Here is a 14,422-nt window from a genome sequence, read left to right as displayed (position 1 = left end):
CGGCTCCGGGAAAGCTAAAACACGTCCGTGCATGTTTTATTGCGTGAAAATAGGTTGCTTGCGTGTAAATGGCTGGGAGGGGTTAAATATTTACTCCAACAATTGAAGGACTCGTGCATGCATGAAATCACAGTCTGCTATAGAGGCTCCCTAAATTATCTCCATATAAAACATTACCCGAAAGTTGGCATTTCTTGGAAATGCTGTGATTTAAATATCATGACATTGATGTCTGTAGTTTAAATGAATAAAGTGATTTTTGGAACCCGCATGTCTCTCCTTCATTGTACGTTGATGGGTATATGTTGTCTATATAGCAAAACTAGACTCTTAATTGTGGTGCATTGGCTCAAGCTCTCCGACCAGCCCACTTCCGACTTGCTTGTCAAAGACGCGCCCCGTGATCCTTGCGGGTGTGTACCTGAGAAGCAGGTGTGTTGCAACCAGACGAGAGCGCCGCCGTCAGTGCAATCCTTCTCTTATCAGCTACAGCAGGGGATAACACTTGCAACTTTGTTTACTTGCTGTATTTAAGGAGATGGTTAAATTTCACTTTCTTACTGATGACTTTTATTTTGAAAATATTCCTTCCTTCACTCTTTTCTTTGGCAAACTAGACTTGGGTTTTTATATCAACCTCTGACAATATGATATAGGAAAGACAATAGAGAGTAAAAAACAATCAACCAATATCTTTATTTACTAATTAGCTGAAGTCTCTGAGATTTAGAAACTGAGGGAGTGGGAGGTGGGGTGGTGTAAATGAGGAAGCGTTGAAGAAATTAGGAAAAGCAAGATACAGTGATCCCTCGCTACTTCGCGTTTCGTTTATCGCGGCTACACTACACCGCGGATTTTTTTCTCCAGATTAAAAAAACATTTAAAAGTCAAAATAAAACTTCTAAATCGAGGAAACGTGTCTAATCTTTCAGACAATGAAGTATTTTTTAAAGACAATTTTTTTAATTAATTTGTTCATTTTTTATTACTTTGGAAGTCCCACTAATGTTGGGAAAGTTTTATCTTGGTAAAAAAAAATAATCGCTACAAGAAAATAGTATTTTAATCGTGGTGTGTAGATTTTTATATCCACTGCATCACATTTGCAATATTGTTATGCAATTTGCATCACCTATAAAGATTTGGGTGTTTAGGAACCACAGCAATTTAGTTACCAAGTGTCAGGTCACATAACATTACAGGGCATAAAAGTCACGCCGATGGTGCCTGAGTGTGTTACCTTTTTTTAATACAAAAGTAGAATCCCTATGCCAAAAATTCCTACTTATATAAAATTAAACATTTTCGCCATTATCATGCCAACAAAATATTCAAAATGTACTACTTTTTTTGTTGACAATCCCTGGGTTAGAGTTTGATGCTAATAATGTCAAGGGTTCAAACCCCATACAGGCCACATATTTAATATAAGGGTCCTAATGTGAAACAAATAAAGCTTTTCAACGGAAGCACTTAGTTGGTGCCTGAAATAGATTAATTCCATTTCAATTGGAAACATTAACTAAGTTTATGATAGTTTCAGGTTACATTTAGGCTCACAAAGCCAATTAGTTTCTTAATGTGAGGTTCCACTATATTGTTCTTTATTTCAATGTCAAATAAAATGATGCGGCAATGTACTCAAGTGAAATGGCACTGCATCGAGTTAAAGTATAGAGAGTCCAAGTGATCTTGACTCAAAGATCCTATGAAACTATAGTATTAATGGGACTTTGTTATAGGAAAAAAAGATTGGCAATACGATTCAACAATTTTCTGGAGAGCTCAGCTTCTTTCAAAGAAAATGACTCAACATTGTCAGTCATAAAATGATACCTCATTAGCTTAGAGCCTGGACAGATTTCAAAAGAGATACATGAACTTGTTGCCTTGGCAATAGCCAGACCTTAGTCAAGGTAATGGATTATCCATCACACATCACAGCAAGTGAGGGAGAAAGAGCAGTTGGTTTTATCATCAATATATCATCAGTATACATTTTTGTCTGGAGAAATTGTGCTCACTGATCAGCAAGATAGACGCTGTTGTCTTTTAAAATAGGAATCATTGTCATTCTTATTAGGAACAAGGGTTCTTCAACTATATTAATGGACAGATGGGGAATAAAAAAGTTTGGGGAAAAACAGACATCCTGTTTTCATGCTTAAATGTAAACTGGATGCTTTACCTGATTACTAGCTAAAAAAAATATCCATGTTTTTCTCCTATCTGTACTTGTCACAGATATAATTAGACTGATTGAAAGTGCTCATACATATTAAAAGACATGTATTTCTGTTATCTAGAAAATAGGTGCCATTCTAGTTATGTATATTTTTCAGAGTCCTTGTTTCACCCCAAATACATGAATACTTTCAGTCAATTTGTTCAAGGAAGCATCTCATTTGCATAACATTTGACTGACGTCAAACTCAAGGCCTATGGGCCATATCTCGCACTCCTCTTCATTTTCTGCTGAATACCCAGAAACGCATTGAGTCATTACAACCCCCAGCAGTGGCACCGGATGCATTTATTTCCAACCTTAAAGGGTGTTGAGGAGCTGGAGAAAACACAGAACACCTCTGCTGCATGCAGCTCACGCAGACAAACATAAAATGCAACAGTTACCTGATAATCAAAAGCCCCAAAACAGATGTATCTGTGCTTGCTCTTGGGTTTTGTAGCAAAATCGATGGACACCTGTACTTTGATACGTTCAATGGCAGAAGTCCACATATTACTGAGATCAATCGGCCACCTTGGGGACGACAAATGCAATGGCCTTGTTTTCTTTTATCCATTCTCTGGATGTGAAACTGTACGTGCTATTCTTGGGGTAGGGAAAACCATATCATACAAAAAGCTTGTTTCCCCAGACAATACAGTCCATCAGTCTGTTTAGAGAACTAGGAAAAAGTTTGAAGAGCCTATAGATGTTAACGAGGCAAGAGTTACAGTAGGTTGTTCAAGTCTACCTTCAAATAAAGACTTTACACATGCACGTCTAGCATGCTGACTAGTAGGCTGCAGTCCACAGAAGTCTTCGGTGTAAACCAGATTTTTCTGCCCCTGAATATCATGGCTGGAAGATGGCAGGAAATTTCTTAGAAGTAGACTGGATGACACTTCCAATAGCTCGCAGGGCAATAGATCTGGTACACTGCTCTTGTAAAAAAAAAAAAAAAAAAAAACTGTGGCAATACGTAATGTTAAGATGACTAAGGGTTCCAGGGCTCACTCTTAATATCAAACAATACTGTGTGGAAAAAAACAAGCATTGAGCTATGATGGTGAAAACAATGTATATGTATATTATAGAATGTTTTTGTAGGATCAGATATCAAATGTTTTAGAGTGGTGGCACTTTAAGACTTAAACCTATGCTAAACAAAATTTCTGATTATGCTCTGTAATTCCGCCTTCCAGTTGATAAAGTAGAGAAGCATGTAGTCTCAGTGGCAACAATGAGTCAATGAATGGGGTTGATCTAAACAGGGGTAGAAGCAAGGAGCAAAATTGATTGATAATTTTTTTTTTTCAGTTTGGCTCTAAAGTTCATGTGTCATAATGAACATAAAAACAGACCGCTGTTTTTTTTTTTTTTTTTTTTGAGGGGTGGGTTCAGAACACTTGATGGGATCTTTTACGTTCATCTAGCATTCTATGTACTGCACAGTTCATCTCGGGACATTTTACAAGCAGTCACCTTATCTCTACACATTTCGTAAATGACCTGGAAAGCTTATGGGTATTAAATACTTTTTTGTTTCCTCTTTTTCACTTTCATCGCATGGAAAATGGATAAGGTTGATAACATCTACAAGGCAAAAACAAATGTGGCTACCATGTTATAGTTTGGAAATGGGATAGTTTAAGGATAGATAACTATCCTTAGTGACCCTGCATGTAGGATAAACTGCATAGAAAATGGGTAGATGAATGGATGGATAGTTTTCATAACAATACTAAAACACCTTAAAGAGCTCTTTTTCAAAACAACATAAAAGCCCAATATGAAAATTGCTCTTGTGTCTGTAAGTGTTCAGACTATTTGGTGAAAGGGATCAAATTATTGTTGATAATTTTTTTTGTGTCACCGCCTGCTGTAGTGATTAATTTTCCTGGGAAGGCAGTATGAAAAGCATGTCTTCACTTGTCATGCTCAGTGACAAGGTTGCTTGTCTACAGCAGGGATCTCAAACTCAATTTAAATGGGCTATTGTCTGATTATTATATTGATGTTTTCTTTCAAAATAATTCGAGCATAGTTTGGAGCCACTTGCTATATGATCGCTCTTCTTCATGGGCTATCAGCTTTTCAGCTAACAACATAGATTGTAATGAATCAGACATGTAGAAGACAAAAAACAAGCTTGAAATAATTTAAACATGACAAAATAATACTACTTAAATACAAAACGTACTAGAAGAGCCAAAGTTCTGGAAATAATGACCAAAAGGTGTATCAATGTGACCAAAAGTGTGGCTATTGTTTCCAAATAGTTCTCTATAAGCACAGTTGTTCCAGCGGAAACTCAGCTCTTCACCATGAACTCCTGTGATCATGTGGCTGATTTCGGGACACGCACTGCACACATCAACTTTGCAGCTCCTTGTAATGTATTTAGCACCCTTCAATCTCCTACATCAGGGGTGTCAAACTCATTTTCACAGGCCGCATTGTAGTCATAGCTTCTTTCGGAGGGCCGTTATGACTGTCAACCCAAATAAACGTATGAGCACCTCATATTTTATACAGTAAAAGCTACAAAACAAACTGACAAATAACTCGTTTTCAAATCAGATGAGTAAAAACTGGTCAAATATTTAAAAAGGAACATATTAAAAGTGAAGACAATTTGCAATTCCAGTAATGACATGAATTTGATGCACAATTTGTCTTTGCGGGCCACATAAAATGAAACCGTATCTGGCCCCCGGGCCTTGAGTTTGACACCTGTGTCCTACATGGACTGCACTTTCCGTTTAATACTATCAAAGACTTTGCACCCCTCCAGTGCCAAATATAAAGGGAACGAGCCGAGCCGCTGGCATAGGTCATGAAGCTAGTCGGCTGTGTAGCAGCCCACAACAGTGCAACCTGCCCATTTCTAACTTCACATATGTGAAGTTTTTGCAGACATGTGTCTGCAAAAATACCAAAACAAAGCAAACCCTGCCCATGCGGGCAGTTAGACTTGTGCTGAGCCTTATGTTTCTTGGCAGATTTGGGAACAAAGAGATTCTGCTGGAAGAGCTGGATATAGTGGCCAGGCACAGGGACATCTGGGCCTGTATTATGCCATCCAACCATGGGTGAGTGAAAGAAGATTAATGGAAGGGTGAAGTCTGAAATATATAAATCGGGTACCATTCTAAACGGAAGCTTACAGTTAGAAACGACAAAGGATATCTACATAAAAGTGGAGAGAGACTGACTGTTTTTAATTATACAAAACAAGTGTTTGTAAAATGTACATTTCTCCGGCATCATTTCTGTTTGGTAGTTGGCCTTTCAAGTATAATTTGGTGACCAATTAGAATTTTAATGTAATCATGTTCCACCAGATGGATGTCTGTTGCGTGACTTGCACTCTCCATTCTCCCTGTTCTTTACTACATCATTCCTGCTTGTCGGAACACACAGTAAAGGAGTTGTATCAAGGTTCAACCCAAACTGAAAAATACGGAATCATTGCAACTTCTTTTTTCAGCTGCTGTGCAATTGCTGTTGGTTGAACACAAAGGATATGGTGCTGTTTTCTTTCTGAACACACAAGAGTCTAATGAAACCCTGCCTTGTACAAAGGGTGAAAATTGAAGAGTACAAAACTAAATTTCTGTCATGGCAACCAGTGTCTGCGGTGAAACTATCCTAACCCTGACTTATTATTCCTCCAAAACAACTTTAAATAAACATAATTTAAAGAGTACAATTATGAGACACAAATTTTCATGAATCCCCAGGACCTCCTTCCAGTGGGACATGCCCGGAACACCTCACCAGGGAGACGTCCGGGTGGCTTCCTAATAAAATGTCGGAGCCACTTCATCTGGACCCCAGATAGGTAAGGTAGGTAGGAAGGCAGGTAGGTAGGTAGGTAGGTAGGTAGGTAGGTAGGTAGGTAGGTAGGTAGGTAGGTAGGTAGGTAGGTAGGTAGGTAGGTAGGTAGGTAGGTAGGTAGGTAGTATGGTTTGGTGAATATAGGTACAGGTTGGTATTTGTGTTGTATTAAGTTCTGTACACCAGCACTGTCTGTGATCTGTCTCCTATACAGTGTGAACAATAGATTATTAATGTTTTAAACTGTAAATTAAATATGTCGAAATCTTTCCAAGACTAGTCAAAACAAAGATTACTTTATTACTCGTCACCTCTCTGTTGGTCACAATTTTCCAATAATTTTGAGAGATTTTCTTTCCTACTTTGGTTGATGAATATGAGTAAATGAAAATGGTTCTCATTATGCATTTAGTTCAAGACACATGTACAGCACATTACAAGCACATCAATAAACATCTTGTTACATTTATACCTATCAAATCACTGGCTATTAATATTATTATTCCAAAAGCAGACTTTTGGATACAAATTTATGATAGATTAGACTGTGCATGTGATGAGGCGGAAATTGATGTTTCTTTGAGATAACTTAATTGACTAATCTTCCAATGATCATGCACAAACTCTAATGTGGGTTTGCTGATTGACGATCTAACCGTAAAAGACAATCAAACCGTAATCCAATCACTTGAGAATTCTTCACAGAGATTTAAAGGCAGACAGTACCATATTTTGAAACGTTACATGACATGAACATTTGAAGGACTAACATAACAACAATAATAAATAATAATAAAAACACGAAAGCATGAAAAATATGCTAATTGATGACGCGTGTGTTCAGACCAGCAGACCAGCGCCTGATATAATGCGAGGATGGGAAAATTGCAGGCGCATTGAAGAAAACCCTGGCGTGGTTGCGCGCGTTTGGTGCGCACGCATCAGGTGTGCACTTGGAGACTCACATTCAGATGGCTTATTAATGCTCCAAGAATATCTTGTATGTTTTAATATAATACATTTTGTGATGCAACTTGAAGAAAACACCGTGGGATTTCTTAAAGCTCGATTGGCTCGACTCCCGAGTGTGTTCATGCGGGAGCTCCCGTGACGCACGTAGGCTACTGGACAGCTGACATCTTTTCGAACAGAATACGAGGCACAAAGAAGCAGAAGCGCAGAAAGAGCTCTGATCGATTTGTCTGGCAACCTTCCAAGTTCAGAAGTAAATCATGAATCTCACAGAGTCGGCGTGGCTCACGGAAGAGCCGTGGAACCCTAACCGGACGCAGGAAGAGAAACTTTTATTCGGGATCGGAACGGAGAATCTCATTACGCTGGTGGTTTTTTGTCTCATCTTCGTGCTCGGTGTGCTGGGTAATTCCATGGTTATCACCGTCTTGGCAAGGAGCAAGCCAGGAAAACCACGCAGCACAACGAACATCTTCATCCTCAACCTGAGCATCGCGGACCTATCCTACCTGCTTTTTTGCATCCCCTTCCAATCTACCATCTACACGATGCCCACTTGGGTCCTGGGTGCGTTCATTTGCAAATTCATCCATTATTTCTTCACAGTGTCCATGCTGGTCAGCATCTTCACCCTCTCGGCCATGTCTGTGGACAGATACGTGGCAATTGTACACTCCAGAAAGTCTTCCACCATCAGGGTGGCCAAACATGCTCTCATCGGCGTGGTCATCATTTGGATACTCTCTCTGGCCATGGCAGCGCCGATCATGTATCATCAGAACATCCACTCGGTAGAAAATCTAACATTTTGCTGGGAAGTGTGGCCAAACCACAACCAGAAAAAGGTATACGTGGTTTGTACCTTTTTTTTCGGCTACGTTTTTCCACTTCTGCTGATCTCTTTTTGCTATTCAAAGGTAAGTGATTTGATACTGACCATTGGCTCACACGCACAATTATCTGACTTTATGTCGTTGCTTACAGGTTTTAAGACATCTGCACAAAAAGCTGAAGAACACATCCAAAAAGTCTGAGGCAGCAAAGAAAAAGGTATGTTTTAAGAGACATTTAGGTTTCCTTCATATGAGATGGCACAATCAATATTTTATAATATGCTTGTTATATTTAGAATGATGTCATTGCTCCCTCAAGGATACTGCAATTAAATAGCTCAGAAAGGGCACGTCCCATCTATGTTCATGCAAAGTACATATCTATGGTTGCTGGGAGTTCAGCAGCAGAGGAATGCTTTTATTGAGTTATTGTTACCCTTACTTTCGGTCTTTTTATTTCATCAACATGGCTATGGTGTCAGTTATATACATTTCAAGCCAGACAGCAGTTGCCACAATAATCACAAGTTGAAGAAAAGCACCTCTTCACCTTTGAACTCAAATCTCGCTGCAATGTGTTTGTGGCTATCACGGAATATACTATGCAAAATTACCTGGCAAAATTTTGTGTGTGTGTGTGTGGGGGGGGGGGGGGGGGCATACTAGTGAGGTCATCATTAGTGGCATTGTCACACCCCATCTCATGTGCCAGCTGTGTCCAAGTGCCTGTCCATATCCTGTGTGCTTGTGTCCTTTGGTCAGTCCTACGACACAACCTGATAACGACTTTGCGATAATCACTGAGGTGTGTGTGTGTTTGGCACATTCTAAAAGGGACAAATTCTACCACGTGCAACACTTGTTTTTTTTATAAATCTATGCAAGTGGTAACATTTTTCAATTTAGAACTACACCATTCCTAGAAAATCACAATGTCCCACGACTGATGAGCTAGTTTTGAAATGATCCAGGCTAGGAAAGATATCCTTTGGGGCGATCTGGTGCTCACTGGCAGTTGATAACCCCTGACTTACATGCATATTCCAAATCTAGGCATCAAATATCTACCAACTGCCATTAAGGTTGTGGTAGTAATCGCTGTAAGAAATAGTTGTTAAACTCCAAGGATCCCCCTCGAGTTGTGACCTGTGAAATATTTTTAATCCAAAATGGTACTATATGCTGTAATACAAAAATGTAGTTCATTTACAAGTGACAATTTCATGGTTAAAAAATCATTAAATGTGATCAGTTAGTTTTGTTGTTTTAATTATGTTTGAATGTGCTTATGATTACACTCAGATATCAGTTTTAAAAATGCATTTGTTGACTTTGTCTGAACAGATGGATGGCGCAAGGTTACTCCCACTGTTGTTGCAAAATACTGTTTGCTTTGTGAATTCATGGATCTTAAAAAGGCACTGTGGAATAGCTGCTGCTCTCAAAAGCCAAAACGAACAGAAAAGAAACCCTTTCTTCGTCTTCCCTGTAATGTGACAATTATTCCCATCTTCTCTAATTATAAATCATTTCCAGATAAACACATTGAAAAATCCCAGAGTTTTGGCTGTCAAGATTTATTAGAGCCACTTCTTAAAGTCAAAGTCTGCTTTATTGTCAATTTCTTCACATGCCAAGACACACAAAGAGATCGAAATTACGTTCCCACTATCCCACGGTGACAAGACGTAGTTCACAATGTACATACAAGTAAACAACACAAGAAAAATAAAACAAGAAGGCACAATCAATGAATAAATAAGAGTGATGAATAAATAATAAATAAACAAATAACACAATAAATAAGTACAGGACGCTACACAGAAGGGGGAAGAGAGTTCAGGATCCTAACAGCCTGGAGAATGAAGCTGTTGGTGAGTCTGGCAGTGCGGGAGCGCTGGCTCCTGTACCTCTTCCCAGAGGGCAGAAGATCAAACAAAGAGTGAGCGGGGTGACTCACAATTGTGTCCACCTTGCGGGTGAGATGGGAGGCGTAAATGCCCTTCAGGGAGGGGAGTGAAGCACCAATAATCTTGCCTGCCGTGTTCACTATGCGCTAATGGGTCCAGCTTGATTTTACTTGGCAAGCAACAATGTTTTCGAACGGATTTTTGGCATCCAGAGTTGCACAGATGATTATGCAACATTATAAAATTGAATGTGTCCACTTTGTTAAGCCTTCTATAAGCAGAACAGAGGCAGTGAATGCTTCAGACACGACAGTTCATCCAAAAAGGCACCTGTGCTTACTGTTCATTACATATACCTGCCCATACTATAACCCCAGCTTCACCATTGGTCATTGGATCGACGACGTAGACGTTCACTAACAGATGCCTTAAGACATAGGTGTCAAACTCAAGGCCCGGGGACCAGATACGGCCCGCCACATCATTTGATGTGGACCCCGAAGACAAATTGTGCATCGACTTCACGTCAATACAAATTTTCTTCACTTTTAAAGAAATAGATATTGCTAGAAATTTTTGTGACCATTTATGTTTTAAATATATTTGAACAGTTGTAGTCTCCAGTTTCAAACCTAGTCATTCATCAGTTTGTTGTGTAGCCTATACTGTATATAATAAAAGGTCTTGACAGTCATCATGGCCCTCTGAAGAAAACTATGACTACGATGCGGCCCGCGACAAAAATTTGTTTGACACCCCTGTCTTAAGATAGCATACATCCAGTCTGCCATCTCTGTACAGTAAAAAAATTGGATTCATCCACGAATAGAAGACCTCTCCAACGTGCAGCCTGCATTCAAATGTGAGGATCTGCCTACTCAATTAAATTGCAAGGATAAAGTGCAGTCAGGTCAAGCACCAATTTGGGAAAACCAAGTCTGCAGATGAGGTTCCCCAAGATGGTTTCTTGTATTTTGTGCAAAAATTATTTTGTTTTGCGAACCAGTTGTTGCAGCAGCTGTTTAGCTGGCTTTATATGAATACGTTAAAATGTTTAACAGATCATCGAGATAAATTGAAAAGTGACCTTAACCTTATTGGATGAACTTGACCAGAGTTAGTCTCTCACCTCACACCAGTGACCCCTGACCATGTTCTACTCATATTTTCTTCCTTGTTCATTTTTTGTGGACATACGTACTTGCCTGGTCTGCCAATAATTTTCCCCACTTTGTGTGCATTGTTGCATACTGTGAATTCTTGTTTACTTTAATTTCCGTTTTTGATGTGATTTGGCTGCAACTCTGAGCCTCGCAAACAAAAGCAGAGGAAAAGTGCCACATTTTTCCAGGCTCTTTAATCGCATTGTGTTTGCCACATTTAGCTCTGGAATTATGCTAGTGGCTGGTTCACATGGGAATGCAATGCATGAGTGTTATTATGACATGTTTATTTAATTTTTGACACATTCCAGCTGCCTGAATGTCAGTCTTGCATAAAAGTGATTGCTTTTATTATACGTTCAATTGTCATTACAATTTGCTTTGAAACGGCACACCTACAAATATGTTTGTCTGATGGGCAAAGCATGATGTCAGGTTATTCTTGCTGACATTGATGGATTTCTGCCCACTTTTAATTTTTCACCTTTGAGTGATTTGAATCCTTGATTCAAACCTTCTATGATAAAAGGTGACTGTAAAGCCATACATGTAACCTTTCTCTTGTACACCTTTGACCGACACTTTTAAATTTGATCAAACCTGAGATGAGTTTCATGAACTTCAAATTACATTTTCTGCTGACAGTGCCATCCCAATTACAGAATAGGGTTCTCATTCTCAACACCTCAGTATTCACGAGCCACAGTTAAATACTAATAGAAAGTGAGTCATTATGCAAGTGATCCTCTGGCGTTTCTCGTAATGAAATACACACCAATTTGATGAAGAGACTGCTGAGAGACAAAGTGAAGCCGGAAGTTCAATTTATCATGCAAATTCACTTCACTGTTACTTTTGACGTGGAGAGCACTATGCACTAACACCATTCTGTGTTCTTTCCTTCTCATGTGGTGGATCTCAGACAGCGCAGACAGTGCTGGTTGTGGTGGTGGTGTTCTGTCTGTCTTGGCTTCCTCATCATGTGATTCACCTCTGGGTAGAGTTTGGGAGATTCCCGCTGAACCCGGCTTCCTTTTTGCTGCGGATCGCTGCTCACTGCTTGGCGTACAGCAACTCATCTGTCAACCCAGTCATCTATGCCTTCCTGTCGGAAAACTTCAGGAAAGCTTATAAGCAGGTGTTCAAATGCCAGCTTGGCACAGAAGATGTGTTGTTTAATGAGATCAAGGAGACCCGCAGTAGGGCAGATGCGCCACCTTCAACAAACTGCACCAATGTTTGACTTTGTGCACAGAAGTGTACAAATAATTCATGGTAACTGTCAAATGAAAACTGAATTTAAGGACGCATTGACAGGCCAAAATTGTAGATATTTCGTGGATGTTGCCACGACCGTTCCACATAAGCGCTGAAAGGTTTAAATTATTTGTACAATCTTTGCATATGATACATAATGCTTTTAAATGTAATCTGTTCTTGTTTAATCTTTCACATTTTGGGAAATAAAATCCAAGTTTGCACCCTTACAAATCAAAATAATTTTATGTTAGCGAGCCTTTTGAATGTTCTTCCTCTATGAAGAACTGTGCTGGGTATTACGCTATGAAACAATGAAAACTCCAATGTTACTGTTACAACCAAAGTTTCATCCAGAAGTACTTGGACAATTATTTTTCTTCATGGAAATGCTTTTCCAGGTCTTTTACTGGAGCCACCATCACTTGCTGCTTGTTTGTGCGTCTTGGTACTCATCTTCAATAAGTGAATATTACGCTCTATTTGATTTTTGGCAAATTTTCCAGGGAAGAATATTCAGCTTTTTCCTCGTTAAATATTTCTTGTGCAGTTGAAACGAATGAAGGCAGAGCTGTGGCCTTGTGGTTAGGACAGCTGCCTCAAGGTTCACGATTTGCATTTTTGCTATCTGGCTAACGTTGGGTACTGATTAATGCAAAGTTTGATACACAACTCTGAAATAACTCTCAAGTTCCCTTTATGTACGATGTTATTATGAGTTATTCATTTACAGGCGGCCATGGATCAGTGGTTGAGAAGTCGTCCAGCAAACGGGGGGTCGGCCGTTCGATTCTCGCTCTGTCCAAGTCCTGTCCTGTATTGGAGAAGAAACTTAACCCACCTTGCGTGCAGTGCCACTCACACTGGTGTAATGAATGCTTGGTGGTGGTCAGCGGGCACTGGTTGCCAGGCAGTTTACCACCACCAGTGTGAATGGGTGAATGAGTGTATGAGTAATGCATCTACTGTGAGCGCTTTGAGTATTGGCTTCCATAAAAAAAATTATGGATATAAATCCAAGGTCTTATTATAATTATTATTTAGTCATATTCATCCATCTAATTCTCATGATTTCTCAAAATATTCATCAAGAATGATTTCATATGAAGGGTGGCGTGTCACAGTGAATCACTGTTAGCACGTCGCCTCACAATTCAGAGTTGGTGGGTTCGATTCTGGCTCCGGTATTCAGTTTGCGTGTTCTCCCGATGCCTGCATGGGTTTCTTCCAGGTACTCCGGTTTCCTCCCACATTCCAAAGACATGCATGGTAGGCTGATTGACCACTCCAAATTGTCTGTCAGTGTGATTGTGAATGGTTGTTTGTCTATTTGTGCCCTGTGATTGGTTGGCAACCCGTTCAGGGTGTACCCCGCCGACTGCCCAAAGTCAGCTGGGATAGGATCTAGCAAGCAAGCGACCCTCGAGGATAAGGGGTTCAGATAATGGATGGGTGGATTTAACAAGTCTGGATGAGGATAAATGTTAATATACAATAAATACTTCTATTATCATACTCTAATGACGTTGACTAACCAATAATGACGATTTCTCTTACCACATAAGTGATGCTCTGCTACTACTGCTCATTATGATACCAGTATTCTGTAAAATTAATGATTATTTTCTTGATAAACCACATGTGTTATTACAATTGTTTTAATTTCATGAAAACAAAATGTTTGAATGTTGATTTCATTTGAAAAAAAATGTGTAGTGTGCTGGAACAGAACATTTTTTATGATTTGCTGTTGTAGCATGCATACTCCAACAGCATGTGCACTGGTATGTGAAATACTGTATTGCTTAACTTTGTGTGTGCTATTTCCTTGTGAATCTTGTGAGATCTTACAGCAGGTTGGAGTGTCTTGGAGTGTCTAGTTATCTGTGTAGAAAATTCTTGTTTCTTAAATAGGGTCTATTGTACATATTAAAAACTGATCATTTTTTAATCACCCCAACTATTCCCCCCCACACACACAAAAATGACTGTGCTGTAGTAGAGTGTAGCTCCAGTGGTCCAAATCTGATGTTTTTGTGACATTCAAAATTAATTGTGTATGTATTGAACTTTGTGGTAGTTCCACAAATACATATTTTATTATTGCAGTTTTATTCTGTGGTTTTTATGTTTAAAAATCTCTTGTGTACACTGTGAATTTTTAAATTTTTTATGCTCATTCCATTTAACTTCATTGCCTTAAAAGGAGCTTTGTCTTCA

General features: G+C 39.3%; 1 protein-coding gene across 1 annotated transcript; it reads left to right on the top strand.

Annotated features, from left to right (window-relative positions):
* The first annotated feature begins 6,123 nt into the window (after positions 1 to 6,123).
* On the top strand, positions 6,124 to 12,445 carry galr1a (galanin receptor 1a). Its single transcript, XM_088388156.1, has 3 exons — positions 6,124 to 7,956; positions 8,024 to 8,089; positions 11,868 to 12,445. The coding sequence occupies exons 1-3, from the start codon at positions 7,300 to 7,302 to the stop codon at positions 12,186 to 12,188; spliced, it is 1,044 nt and encodes a 347-aa protein (XP_088244282.1). The 5' UTR covers positions 6,124 to 7,299; the 3' UTR covers positions 12,189 to 12,445.
* The last annotated feature ends 1,977 nt before the right edge of the window (positions 12,446 to 14,422 follow it).

Source organism: Syngnathus floridae, chromosome 10 (genome assembly GCF_059516105.1).
Source record: "Syngnathus floridae isolate MCC-2025c chromosome 10, RoL_Sflo_1.0, whole genome shotgun sequence".
NCBI classification, from domain to species: domain Eukaryota; kingdom Metazoa; phylum Chordata; class Actinopteri; order Syngnathiformes; family Syngnathidae; genus Syngnathus; species Syngnathus floridae.
This window is presented reverse-complemented; position numbering and strand designations above follow the sequence as displayed.

Bases quoted from the DNA above. Each gene is read 5' to 3' on its own strand.
- galr1a (XM_088388156.1), top strand. From the start codon at position 7,300: ATGAATCTCACAGAGTCGGCGTGGCTCACGGAAGAGCCGTGGAACCCT. The intron at 7,957-8,023 runs GTAAGTGATTTG...CGTTGCTTACAG, and splicing joins TCTCTTTTTGCTATTCAAAG to GTTTTAAGACATCTGCACAA. The intron at 8,090-11,867 runs GTATGTTTTAAG...GGTGGATCTCAG, and splicing joins CTGAGGCAGCAAAGAAAAAG to ACAGCGCAGACAGTGCTGGT.